At 39.7% G+C, this 14,693-nt stretch overlaps 2 protein-coding genes across 9 annotated transcripts in view; one reads left to right on the top strand and one right to left on the bottom strand.

The window, feature by feature from the left end:
• CCDC148 (coiled-coil domain containing 148) overlaps positions 1-14,693 on the top strand; it is a 427,998-nt gene that overhangs the window by 314,261 nt on the left and 99,044 nt on the right. For 3 of the 8 annotated variants that reach the window (XM_067026092.1, XM_067026091.1, XM_067026090.1), the window contains exon 15: positions 632-741. The exons of 3 other annotated variants lie outside the window; for them this stretch is intronic. In XM_067026092.1, the coding sequence (XP_066882193.1) occupies positions 632-741 (110 nt within the window). Of the gene's footprint in view, positions 1-631; positions 836-7,263; positions 7,316-14,693 lie in introns of those variants that run through there. 2 more of the 8 variants (XM_067026095.1, XM_059051561.2) reach the window with 2 other exon arrangements.
• UPP2 (uridine phosphorylase 2) overlaps positions 6,349-14,693 on the bottom strand; it is a 42,755-nt gene continuing 34,410 nt past the window's right edge. The window contains exon 7 of the mRNA XM_059051563.2: positions 6,349-6,500. Coding sequence (XP_058907546.1) covers positions 6,349-6,500 — 152 coding nt within the window. The remainder of the gene's footprint in view (positions 6,501-14,693) is intronic.

Here is a 14,693-nt window from a genome sequence, read left to right as displayed (position 1 = left end):
GACTAATCCTGTACAAACTAGATGATACTGCTTTCTAGATTGTTTGCCTGATGATTTTTTAAACTATGTTATACTTATAAAAATAATGTCCAAATTATATTTAAGGTTTCAGGGGAAAAGGTGATTTAATTTAATGGTGGGCTTTTATTCTCAAGTTAAAATTGCTATGCTCAGTTTTTAGAAAAATAAATGTTAAGTTGATTCCAGACTGAGTAACACCTATTTAGGAGAAGTGAAAAAGCTAATAAGAAATGAGGAAAACCCTTGAGGAGTAAATAATGAAGCAGGTTACAAATTATAAGTATTTTTAGTTCTTCATCTTAGGAGACATTGGATGGTACACCCCCACTGGCCAATATTTTAGAATTCTTAAGAGATAGAGAAAGTCCAGGAGGACTGAGGAAAGAAATGTTTATAGAGTTCTTTATTTTTTTAAAAGGACAAAGAGAGACCCTAATAACTAAGGATTGTATTTACTTAAGCTCTAATCCTGAGATGAAGATTGTAGATCAAATCCTCAAAAAATGTACTTATGGTATAGACATCTAGAGGCACACAGGATCCTGGAGAGGAATGGTGTGACTTTATGAAACTCAGTATGTCAGACAATTTTAATTTCCTTCCATGACAGGGTGATGGAACATGTAGCTTGGAGGCAAGCAATAGAGGCCATTTATCTCTCTTTTACTCAAGCTTTCAATTCTATCATACATGGGATGCCCAGCAGCCAGCCAAGAAAGTGTAAGTTGAACACCATGTTTTTCAAGCTGCAAGTCCTGGAGACTTCCAGAATTTTAAATACAAGCATACATTCTTGAATAGAGGGTTATATCTTTTTTTTAAAGTGCTCTAGCAGTTAAGAAGAAAAATACTAACTTTGTTTTACAGTAAAAGAATTATAATTGAAAGATCTGCATATAGAATGACTTTAGCTTCTTATATTTTTCCGAATGGTTTTGGGTCCCCAGTTGTATTTTGGAGGCTGTATTAATGGATCCCAGCAGGAACCAGATGGCACAATTAAACTGGGGAACTGAGAGAATTTCCTGAAAGGACTATCCACAAAGGGGTGGGCAGGATTTAGGGAACAACAAAGGGTGGTGTAGCTGGAACAGCTGTTACCAGCCCTGATGTGAGGGGGCTGGAAGGGAGCAATAACCAGAACCTAGAGGACAGCAGTATGACTAGGGCCACCCAGAGGGACTGCGGCCTGTGGTAGGGGACACAGGTATCCTGCCATGACTCAGCCCAAGGAAAGTGTGCAAACCCATGAAATTATATGCAAACTCACGGGTATACATGTGAATGTGCATTTTTCTGCTGAGCAGGTCCATAGATTTTTATCAACGGTCTCCAAAATGAATCCCAAATGTTAAGATATATGTTTTTAAAACAAGGATATAAAATTTAAACTCACTTTGTTGTATTTCTGAAGTTGATAGTTTGTAGTCCTTGTTAAGTACCTACAGGGTGCAAAGCACTAAATAACATTCTATTACTGGATAAAAATAAACCAGGAGAAGTTATTGAGTGTATTTTGGACCAAAGATTGTGTTTTACTAAGATTGTGTTGTGTGTCAATTGTCTAGTGTGTTTGGGAGTGAAACATGGAGCAGAGGAACTGGTTTGGCTGTTAATGATCTCACATAGCAAATTACACTGAATAATATACACACATTACTCAGAAAGGTTAGTCAAGGGATAACATTTGGGCAAAATTAACTTGACAGGTAGTCAGCTATGTATTTGCTTTAACTGGTTGATTGATTGTGGTTTTGTTTGTTTTTTGGGTTTTGTTTATAGATGTACACACACACACACACGAGTGTAATTCATATATATGATATATGTCTTAGCTGTGGGTACCACAACAAAATACCAATGACTGAATGGCTTAAACAACAGAAATTTATTTTCTCACAGTTCTGGAAGCTACAAGTCCCAGACCAAGATTCCAGCTGATTCCATATCAGTTGAGAGCTCTCTTCCTGGTTTGCAGATGGCAACCTTCTCACTGCATCCTCACATGGACTTTTCTCAGTACATGTGTACAGAGAGAGAAATAGAGTGAGCTCTATGGTGTCCCTTCTGATAAGGACACTAATTCTATCAGATCAGGGCCCCATCCTGTGACCTCATTTAACCTAATTCCTTATAGACCCCATCTCCAAATATAGCCACACTGAGGGTTAGAGCTTCAACATATGAATTTGGTGAGGGGAACACAAAAATTTAATCCATAACAATATATATAAATATATTAATATGTATAATTAATTCACTTTTACTCTGTGTCAGGCACTGTGCACGTCTCTGGGGATATAAGATGGTTAAGATATTGTTCCTCTTTTTGGTGAGAATGCTAAAATCTACTCTTAGCAAATTTCAAGTGTACAGCACAGAGTTAAACTATAGTCACTATACTGTACATCAGATCCTCAAAACTTATCATCTTATAACTAGAAATTTGTACCGTTTGACCACTTAGACCAACATCTCCCCATTCCTTTCCCCCAGCCCTTGGTAACCACCATTCTACTCTCTGTTTCTATAAATCTGACTTTTTTTTTTTGGATTCCACATGTAATACCATACAGTATTTGTCTTTGTCTGGTTTATTTTACTTGGTATAATGCCCTCCAGTTTCATCCATGTTATCACAAATGGCAGGATTTCCTTCTTTTTATGGATAAATAATATTCCATTGTGTGTATCTACCTATCTATGTATAGATAGATACACACAATGCACTATGTGTATGTATATATATATATATATATACATACATACACATATATAACGCACACATATATATAACACATTTTCTTTATCCATTCATCAATCAACAGACATTTATGTTATTTCCATAGCTTGGCTATTGCATGAAAGGCAACTATGTGAGGTGACCGATGTGTTAATTAACTTGATTGTGGTAATCATTCCACAATGTGTATATATTATCAAGTCATCATATTGTACACTTGAAAATATATACATTTTAGCTGTCAACTATACCTCAGTTAGAGAAAAAAGATACTGTTCTTGTTGAGGAGTAAGAGTCAAGTAAAAGAACTTGACCTTTATATAACTAGTCCAGTGGAGGCACCATTGAAAGACTTCTAGAAGTTCAGCTGGAGGAGTGCCTGCCAGATTCCCAGACTCTTCATTCTTTTAAATCAGTGCCTTTTGACCCAGGCTGCATATCACCAGGGGTAATTTTTAAAATAGGGTTTCCCAGTCCCACTTCCAGAGATTCTCATTGAGCTGGTCTGAGGTGGGGCCCCAAATGGTGGTTTTTGAAAGCTTCCCTGCTGACCCTAACGTGCAGCAGTGTTGAGAGCCACCTGGAATAAAGGCACGGACACACACACCCCTCCCCCACCCCACGCCCCACACTCACCACTACACTACACTACACTCTGGCCTCTTGGAATCACAACTAGTTGTTGTTCTCCTGATGATTAGTTCACATTTTGTCTTAGAGATGCTGTAAAATTTTTCTCCTTATGAAGCAGCTGCTAGGCAACCCAGAGCCAATTCAGCACCTCCTGTCTGCCAATGCATGGACTGTATGCAACGCATCTTGGTATTAGCTTCAAGCTTTGTGCCAATGATGCCCCTTCCCTTCCCTTTTTCTTTTTCTTTCCCACTTAGGTCTAATTTGTACTATCTTGATGTGTTTTTATTTATCCTTGTAAACTGTCTCTGATTCTTTGGGGGAAGATGGAGAGATATGGATTTATAATGAATTAATGAAAAAAGAAAAAAAATACCAAAAACACATGCAATACCCATACATAGAAATCACCAGAAGAGTTTTTGCAAGCCTGTCTGTTTCTTGAATAGATTTCTAGGAGGGCGAGACTGAATGAGTGGAGAAGGTGGGGTTAGAGGTGAGGTGAAGAGCTGGTTCCCAGACTTAGCGCAGACAAAGGTGAGTAGTGGCTGAATGTGTGTGTCGGACAGCACTCCATGGCAGTCAAAGGGTAGAAGGAGGGCAGTTGAAGGGAGGCATGAGCCTCCCAAATGAAGACAATCTGGGCAGCCATTATCCAAGTTCATGAGAAAGGACAAGTGTTCTCAGCATAGCCTGCAAACGAGGACACATTGATATCTTCCTAGTGCAACCCTAGTTCTAAGGGAACTAGATGTGATGAACTGAGGGGGAATTAAATTTGGAGACCTTCCTGAAGGAGGTGAATCTAGGGTTTGGTTTTGACAGAGGGGAAAGCCATGCACTATAGGAGAAAGCAAGAAGTTCTAGACATCACCACAACTCTACACTGATGGTACAGAGGACTTTCCACCCCGTAAAGTGAGATGTCATGGGAGGGACAGCCAAGGAGAGCTGAGATGACAAGGGACTGAATAAGGAAAGGATAAGTCTCGCAAAGACTAGAGGCGTTTTAGTGAGAGTTTACGAAGGAAATGTATGAAGCGGATTCATTCTTCATTTAACAAACATTTACTGAGCACCTAGAATGACTCAGGCACTGTTTGGGTGCTTGGGGTACAGCAGTAAATAATACAAATGCAGTCTTTGTCCTCATGAGCCTTATAGCCTAGGCACGTTAATTCTATAGAGACACAAATCATGACATAATTGCAAGCAGTGATGAGTAATTTAAGGAGGCTGCAGAGGGCATTGTGGGAGGCTGTGGGTGGGGCTGGGAGGAAGCTGGCTTGAGGAGCAGGAGGGCTGTCCACTGGTGGACAGGTTGGAGAGCTGTCTAGAAGAATAAATTCATAGGACTTGGCAGTTGTTTGGATGTGGAAATGAGGAAGGCAGATTCGTCAAAGAGGTGTCCCAGGTTGCTGGCAGGTGCGTGCACATACACACACCCTTCCACAGGAGTTGAGGGGTGGACTGACTGCAATTATTTCTTTCTTCTCTATCCCTCTCTCATAACCTCCTCTTCTCTCAATAAAAAGGAAAATAAGATTTTCCAGGAACAGGTAAATAAAAGTTCATATTGAAGGCTTATGGAGGACAGTCTGAAGTAGTTTCCACTTGATCTAAAAATATATATGAAACACAGTGAAAACCTCACTAATGACCGCAGTGTTATTCTACCTTACTTTTAGTTCTGATGCTGGTATTTGATGGTGAATTACTTGGATACTTTAAAAATTGCACTCCAAGCATATCTATTACCAAAAAAGTTCCTGAACTGATGCTCCTCTCGGGAGATTGTTTATTGTCATTGATTACAAAGAAACAAAAGAAATCTCTCTCATGGTTGGAATTAAATTTTATTTGAGCCACAACAATATAAATATATGTATATAACGTTACATGCTATTCAAGATTGTAAGCTCTCCTCCACCCTTCTGCCATCTGTGCTTCCCAACTCTTAAGTGTATCAGCCTTAGAAGAACCCCCCAGGAGGCATCAACTCATACAGAGCAAGGTGTATCCCCTAAGTGACACCATGCCTGCCAGAGGGTCAAACTGAATAGGGGTACATGTTGGGTGCAGGCAAGACCTGCTTCAAAGTCACACAAAAGGATGACTTTAACATCTTGAACTCAGGTCTAAATTCAGTTGTTATTAATTCCTCAGCCTATGAGGTTAATATTGAAATGAAATTTTAAAAATACAGCCTCTTCAAAATGCATTTCCTTAAAAGAAAAAAAAATTGCTAGAAGGTGATTTAATCATTTGTGATTTCTGAAGAAAAATGAAGATCTTTCCTTGCATTTCCAAGGGTTTTCATTTGAAAATCAATGTGCGATATAGAATTGTTACTTTTTCTGATAAAATCACAAACATGGGCAAACCTAAGCCTCTAACCCTATTACATGGTGCACTGAAATCCTGCAGGGGAAAAAAAAGAAGTATGGTCACATTTCCCTAAGTGTAGCTTTTTCATATAGACCTACATTACACTGACACTTTTTTTCTGTAAATATTTTGAATATGCATGATCAATTTCTGTCACTTGTCCAACATCTAGAAGTGCCTGACAATGTTCTAACATGAATTTCTGGATTAGTTTCAGAAACAGAGTGACGGGTAACTGTATCCACAAGTGGTTGATCTATTTTGACGTGAACCTAATTAATGCTGCATATGAAACTCCAAATGTCACAGTACAGGAGTTTTACAGTTTTAATTATTAGACTGACTTAGCTAACTCATTCTAAAATGAAATTTGAATTTAATTTAATGTAAGTTATTAAACTCTTTTACAGTAAATTCTTTTTTTAAGAGAAAGGGTTGTATAAAATCATTCAGTTATGATTTTAGCATGTGGATGAGAACTATATAAAAATGCCACAAATAATATATGACTTCAACATTATGACTGGAACTACAAGCTTGCAGGGAAGGATTGGGCTGCCCAGCTATGATGTCTGGTCACGAAGTCCAAGCCGCCGTTTGATGAATCTGGAGATTAGGAGCTGAGGCCGTTTCTGGTACTCCACCAGAACATCATGGGGAGAGTTGATCTGGTCACATTCAAGTCTGTTGAGAAGTGTCACACAGACCACAGCAGCTAAAAGAGCAAATAAGACCATTACCAAACAAATGTGTTTATCTTTTGCATAGAAACATTAACCAGACATCCTTGTGTCCCTAGCACATGAACTTTGTGTAGTTTTCCCTGTTACGTAAATGCAATCCACTGAACCTTCCAGACTTCCATATGAATTATAATTCATATTTCTGTGGACTCCCACCAAACACTCCACCTAAATAAGTTAATTGAAATAATTTTCAGCACTCTCCCTTCTCCTTTCCCCTATAATTGGCTACATTAAGGCTTAGAAAAGGTTTGTGTTCAAGATAAGAACAAGGAGGGATCTTTGCCATCCAAAATACACAGACCTCCAGTTTTCTATCCCATTTCCAATTCTTAGAGAAGGCTTTTCTTTTTTTTTTTTTAACATCTTTATTGGAGTATAATTGCTTTACAATGGTGTGTCAGTTTCTGCTTTACAACAAAGTGAATCAGTTATACATATACATATACATATACATATACATATATCCCCATATCTCTTCCCTCTTGCATCTCCCTCCCTCCAACCCTCCCTATCCCAGCCCTCTAGGGGGACACAAAGCACTGAGCTTATCTCCCTGTGCTATTCGGCTGCTTACCACTAGCTATCTATTTTACATTTGGCAGTGTATATATGTCCATGCCACTCTCTCACTTCATCCCAGCTTACCCTTCCCACTCCCCGTGTCCTCAAGTCCATTCTCTACATCAAGCTAGCCATTTTTTTCCTGAGATGATGTTTTACTCCTTGGTGCAGTGTTTGAGTTTGCTTACTGGAGAGGGAGATAAATAGAGAAGAGATATGACCACTAACCTCGGGAAATAGCAATAAAGGTGAGTACTGACTCTTTTGAAATCTGAGAAAAAAAATGAAATGATATGCTTAAATGAAATGATATGCATAAATGATATGCTTAAGAATCAGCTGCATGAAGGAGCACATTTATTAGCATTTAGTTTCTAAAGAATGAGGACAAAATCTTGTGATAGTTACAAAACTAGAGGGAAAGAGCAAACATCTTTCTTTTAAAAAAAGTGAAATTATCATTTTTGAAAACACACCATAAAAGTGGCGTCTTTGGTTTGTCCCAGCAAGAACAAGAGAGAGACACTGGGTCCCCTGCAATTTCTTTGTCATCAGTTTCACATGAAATCTTTGATTTCAAGCAATGTGGTTATACAGTGACAACCACTTTGAATTGATAGCAGTGTCACAATCTCTATCTTCATCTGCATCATTTAAGAAAGGATTTCAGTGGATCTGGGATTAGATGTAGCTACAGTCACAAGCTTTGAGGTCATGAAGATAAAGTTGAGTGTGAGTGTGATATTTATTTCTTTGACTTCTGCACTATCTCAGACTTCTGGATTTGAGAAGGAGAAATGGACTGTAATTATAATAGATGCTATCTTTTTTGTTTGGTTTAGCTCTTGCTATATGCTGGGTATTTATTATACCATTTAGACCTCATAGCTGTGCCATGAGCTAGCTATTATTTTTATCCCCTTTGGACAAATGATGAAATGAGGGCTTAGGGAGGTCAAATGGCCCAGTAGGACACAGCTAGTAAATAGCCAATCAATTCCCAGCTTCATAAGCTGCTGAGAAGACTCCTCTACCTCCCATCCCTCCTCCTCTGCACATGGCGAACCATAAGGCAGACCTGCCCTGACCGATTAGTCAAACTGACCCTCCTGTTCGGTGAACTGAAAAGCAATTGAAAATATCCAACTTGAGCTGAGTCAAGTATTTTCATCACCTAGGACCCTGTTTACTCAAAACTCATTCAGTTGTAAAGCAAGTTGGCCCAACAGGTAAACAGGTAAATGAAAGAACTAGAAACTTCCTCGGCTTTTCAAGTTAATGATCAGCAAGTCTGTGACGGCTGACATGAGCTGGTGGTATCAGGGAAAAGATGAAAGTCCTTCTCTAATCCTTCACTTGGCAGAAGGATAAAAGGAAACATGTGCTTTGTACTTGTCAAGGAGTGGGAGCTGACTTTACTTATCGTCTTCTCCAGCTATTTCAAGGGTAAGGCCAAAGAGGGACAAGAACAGGTCATCGCAATCTCAGTGGTGCTTTCTTGATGCTGGAGGACCCATTAACAAGCGGCCTGTAATAATCTTGTCATTTGATGTAAAATTACTATTTCCACAAGCAATTAAAAGGGACTAATTTACCCAAAACAATTTGTCAAAGTTAAGCCTGACAGCTTTGCTACCATAATCCTCAGGTTGGGCAGGGAAGATGGCTCCTGCAGAGAGGCATTCAGTGACCTAGCTGTCACCAAGGAGGTTGTCAGCTAACTGACCTCCGGCTGCAATGGGATGGGAACACACCAGTGTTAACGTGAAGCTCAGAGTACCCTCGGCCACACCAGGAACTCCCAGTGATTCTAACTCCTTGATTGTTTTTGGTCCCTTTGCAAATCTGATGAAAGTTGTTAACTGCAACCTCTTTTCACAAAAATACACATATGCACATACACACAAAATATTGTATATAATTTCAAGGGTTTCAGGCTCCTGAAGCCCACCCTGAATTATTAGAAACCTGTAGTCCCCCATGGATCCCTGCTTTAGCCCCACCTCTGTGATTCAGAATGGAGTTGCAGGAAGGTTTTCCCATGAATTGTAGGCAAAGGCAGCAATGGGAGGCAGAAACTCCCTGTGCACAGCAAAACCAAACAGGGCCGGGTCTCAGAAAATGACAAAGCAGCAAAGGTTGGCTTTGGAGTTTCCAGCCTGGCCCTTAGGACTGCTCCTCTCCCACCTCTCCCCGACCCTTTACAGGGAGCCCTTCACTTCTCAAGGTTTGAGCTTTTTAGGCAGACCCCATCTTTATTCCCTGGGTGCCTGGTATATAAAACACAGAAACTTCAACAACCCAGAACCTTTGCACTTCCTCTGTCTCCTCTGAGATGTCTATCTCAGGCTGTTGACTGCTAATCAGAAACCAAGTGGAGAAAATTTATGTTCAAAGGATCTGATCAAAGCTAAGGAGCATAGGAACAAGTTGTTCATCTAGACTGGCATTTCTGAAAATGTGCTCCACTGGCCACTTGCCTCAGAACCAGAGCTTGTTAATAATGCAGATTTTTAGGCTTTATCACAGACATACAAAAAAAGGAGTGAGGAATAAGAAAGGGCAGTTAATCTGTATTTTTTTAAAAAAAAACTCGGTTAAATTATTTGCACATTGATATTTGACAGCTATTGCTTTAAAGACTTTAAACTCTATCCTGAATTAAATCAAATTAAAGCAAATGTTCATACCTGCACCCTAGTACCTTAGGTTCCCAAAGAAACAAGATTTAGCATTAACTCTATCAAAAATTGTCCCATATCTTTTATAAAAGTGTTACTAAAGACACTGTCGATGTAATATAGCTGATAATTTCACTTAAGTTTAACATTTAGATAATATTTTTATGACAAATCTTAAATGCTTTCTTTATAAGATAATGAGAGCTGTGTAACTCAAAGTGTTTCCATTTTCAACTTGGCCTCTAGGAAACTCAGAACTAAATCTTAAGTATTTAGATTTAGTATTGCCCTACCAGGTAGCTCTTTGATATTGAGAACTCCCCATCTACTCCCTTAAATACATGCCTCTTATTCTCTTTACCTTTGCTTAAATTATTTATACATTCATCTTTTATTGAAAGCTTTTGCTAATGTCTTTTAGAAAAAGGAGAAAGTATAATCTGTTGATAGATAAATAAGATACTCTTTTATACCTATGGAATAGTGCTGGGAATGGGGGTGAGGAGGCAGGAGATAACAGGGCTAGTCCATCTTCGTCTTGATCTAGCTGTGTTTCCTTAGACAGGTCACTTTTTACTCTCTGGGTCTTATTTCATTCTCTGAGAAAGGAGCAGGTGGCACCTCAAAGGTCTTGCTCAGCTTCTGTGCCTCACATTATCTTGGTATGAGGACCATGCTCTCACCTCCAGGAGGTCCAGCTGCAAACTTGGGGACTTGCACTTCTGCTGAATGCTGGACCTCCAACCAGAGATGTGTCAGGATGTGCAGAGGATGTGCCTGCTGTGCTAGGGGTGGAGGACCCAACAGGGAGAACGCAGGGAACCCCACTGGGGTCACAGGTGGGAAGAGGCGGGTCACAGGTAATGCCAACACATAAAATGTTGAATCTGTGGCCCCAAATCATTCTCTAACATGTGAGTGTGTTGGTACAGGAAGGCAGGAGTAGGATAGAGGACAAGAGAGTAGAATTAAAATGAATCAAAGAAAACTCTAGACACTGACCTTGATTTAAAATATGTAAAACCCAGCAAAGCAAGAAGAAACAATTTTTTAAAATCCTGTCTTTATAAGCATAATAAATGAATTACCATTTATGCCTGATTTACCAGACACACTGACTTATTTTCTTGGTAAAATAATAACTGTGCATACTACTGAATAAGTATCAATGTAATGCTTTATTTGATTCCAACATTAACCATCTTGGTATGTGGTTAGCCCTTAGGGGGTTTGCTTTCTTTCTAAAGTAGCACAGCTAACTTTTAAAACAGAAAAACCTGTAGGTTTTTTTGTTTGTTTGTTTGTTTTGTTCCTCTGAATAGAGATCTGAACCTTGTGCATCATGGGAGGCTGCTGGGAAGACTCAGCAGGGCATGGTGCAAAGGGACCTCAAGTCAGACAGAGCTCGGTTCCAGTTCCAGTCCAGCTACTTCTTATTTACTGTGAGAACGTGGGAAAGTTATTTAACCTCTCTGAGCCACAGTATCTCTCAGGAGATACTGTGAGGGTGAAGAGCTGCAATGGGTTGCCTTTTGCCTTTGTGTAATAATATTTCAAAACCCCAATTTTCCTCATTTTTGAGTTAAGAAACGGTCCAGCTCCAGACTGAATATAATCTTTAATCTTTGTTGTAATATCTTTTTTACTTTATCAGTGATCATCCTGCAGTTCCCAGAGCCCAATAGCCTTCATTTCTGGGACCAGCAGAAGAATATACAATGGAATTAAAGCCAGATTCTGCTCCCTTTCACTGAGCTGAAATATTATGAAAGCTGAATACATTCCCAAAGTTCCCAGTATCTGTCAAAAGAAATAACACTGAATTCTTCCATTACCCTTAAAGAAAACCCACTGTGAGTTCTGCCAACAACAAAGACAAAGATTTAAGTGAAAATAATCTTGGATAAATATTATGTTTCATATATTGCCATGCAAGCAAGCGTGTGTCAAAAGGCAGCAGGCACTGTCTTTTAAAGATGGATAAAAATTGAACGTACTTATCACAAGTTCACAGTGCAAAAGGATTAACATCTTTAATCAGAATGTTAGGGGTTTAATTAAAGTAGATTTTGCTTTAAGAGAGGGACAGAGGTATGCATATTATAAAACCATAGATGAATGCATTCATACAGCATTGTACAGTGGGTTTACCTTGTTCTGAAGGTTCAGCCTTTCAAGGTAAAATAATTTTGTGATGGCCACTATTCCCTCACCCAAATCTTTGTTAAAGCAACAATGGATTCCCACTATTATTTTTCAGGATAATGAGATCAGGATAACAGTAGTGAACTTAGGGGTGTCCGTGGCCCCATTTCAAGCAGTTTATCCACCTGTCAAATATCAGGAGATCCAAGGGTTACAGCTATAGCAGAAGTATTGTATGAAACTTACAGCAAAGGGAGGCTTAACCTTAAGGCTTTGCCTCTTCCTAGTTGGACAATTATGTGGCACTCTGAAGTCCTTTAGAAAATTCCAAGCCATAAATGTAGCTGGGTAATGAAAGAACCAGTTGAATTTGTTATAGCCATCTTCCATGGTCAGTAGGGGTTGAGTGGTCATTCTGTTCACTCATTTGTTCATTCATTTAGTAAATATTTATTGAATGCCCATATGGCAGATATTATTCTAAGTGCTAGAGATATAGCAAAAAAAATGGCAAACAAGGTCCCTGTTCTCATGCTACTTATACTGTAATGGAGGAAGATGCTAAATACATACCTCCATGCATTAATACATGTAAAATAATATGTAAGTCAATATATAAAGAAAACAAATGTAGTCTGGTATAGTGGTAAATGTGATGCAGAGAAATGAAGTGAAATGAGTGAATGAGTGAGTAAGTAGAATGAATGTGAGTGCGTTTAGTTTAGGTAGTCATACAAAACTTCTCTGATGAAGTGAGACTTATGGTGAGATCTTATATTAATCATAAAGATAAGAAGTGGTAATCCATGTGGTCCCAGGTGAATGCAGAAAGATCTGTTTTTGCACCGGTCCAGAGTCAATGACTGACTCCTCTGAGTTAGGACAATGAGCCTCTAGAAGACTCGTTTAAATTAAAAGTTGTTATTTATTAGCCATCATTGCCTTAGTATGAAGTCAGATTGGTTATCCAGTCATCTGGTAGTATTAAAGGGACATAAAAAGACCATTAGAGAAGGCTGTCTGGAGAGACTGGTTGGAAAGGGCCATTGCTGACAGTGGGAGAGGAATTGAGGGGGAGGGGCACTAAGCCTGGGAACCCTGAGCTTTCAGTGCCAGATGAAACACATTTTCCAGTGTCGCTTACCATCGGTATATAACCTCCACAATAAGTATGTTAAAACAGCTGCTTGTGAAGTCTCTCTCAGCCCTTCCCCAAAGCAAGCTTTTCTACCTCATACAGAGCTTTTCCAAGCTTCACTGCTTTTGCGGAAGGATATAATGAAGTGGGGATGAAAAGATAGGAACATGGTAGCATCATATGCATGAGGTTTTGGTCTGTTTCCTTGGTGGTTGATCTTCCACGTGTTGATCTTCGTGTACAAGGAGTGCACCTTTGGAAACGGTGGTGTCTGAGGTAGAGTCCCTGTCACCATGAAGAAATTTGGACAGAAATACTCCCAAGAACTACAGAATTACAGAGTTACAGATACAACCTTTAGTGTGAATGTTGGCAGCCCAGAAGGGGTCTGCTCAATGGAAAGGCTGCAGCAGTGGCCTGGAAGAGAGCTATTGGCAGGCTGAAATCAGCTACCAACAGCTCCAATAGCAGCAGAAAAAGGAAAACGCAGCATGGGGCAAGCTAGAGAGGACAGAGTCCAGGAAGGTACCTGAAGCTGGCCAAGAAAGCAAGGTCACAAGGATTCGTGGCAAGGACAAAAAAATCCCTCATAAGAGAATAACGTCGCTGAGGTTTTGGCAACACCCTCAAAGAGAGAAAGACTAGGGTCTGGGGTTCAGAAGCCTAGAACTCTCTCTGGCTACCTATTCAGAAAGAACTGATGGTCATCACTAAACTTACATCAGGGCAGCAGTTCGTGATGTGGCATTTTATGTTTGACTAAACTGGTTACCAAATTTTCCTCCATCTGCATATTAGGTGGAGACATGACTCAAGTGGCCGCTTGCTGTTTCCATAAGAAAGTAATGTGAGGAAACATTTCCTGGAGCAGAAATATCTGAATCCAGGTGTTCCCGCAGGTCATGTGCTGGTTAGGCTGCTGCTCAGGAAAGGACAGGCTGCCTGCCGCTGGGGCTCCCACTCCCACTAACTTGTGGAGAGAAAAGCAGATGCTATTGTTTCCCTGAAAGGAGGTATTAATGATGGCCTCCTAAAGAAGACAAGGATGCACTTGCATCCTTTACTCATATGTTACAAGGATTTGTGTGTACATTCATTCTGAGATGAGAGTAGTGGTTCTACAATTAATCTCTTCTTGTGACCTATAACTCCTTTCTAAAATGTTACCGCATACATTTTGTTTGTAGCTTTGTATATTAAAATTGATTGACAATAAGGACAGGTATTAGAATTAAAGTTCCACTTGTGATCACATAAGGCATTATTGGGCTGTAATTCTTTACTTCTTTTAAGATTTCTTCTTTGGGGCTGGGACACTAGACTCTCCAGGTATACTGCCAATTGCACTGACGACTCTTCCTTAGTTTCTGCTGGATCTCCCTCACCTCCCCTGACTTTTTCTTCTGTTTCTACACTCAGGCAGTTTGTCATCTCATTTGTTACATGGCTTTAAATGCCATCTATATGCTGTCAACTTCCAGTTTTACTTCCCCAGTCCAGACATCTCACCTAAACTCCAGATTCATGGATCCACCTGCTCACTTAGCCTCCCTTTGATGTCTACTACAGTACTGCCAAATCCGCACCCAATTTTTTCTACCCCAATTGTGATAACTCCATCCTTCCAGCTGTTCAGG

This window comes from Kogia breviceps, chromosome 2 (genome assembly GCF_026419965.1).
Source record: "Kogia breviceps isolate mKogBre1 chromosome 2, mKogBre1 haplotype 1, whole genome shotgun sequence".
NCBI lineage: Eukaryota > Metazoa > Chordata > Mammalia > Artiodactyla > Physeteridae > Kogia > Kogia breviceps.
The sequence above is the reverse complement of the archived record's forward strand: the minus strand, read 5'-3'. Positions and strand labels throughout refer to the sequence as shown.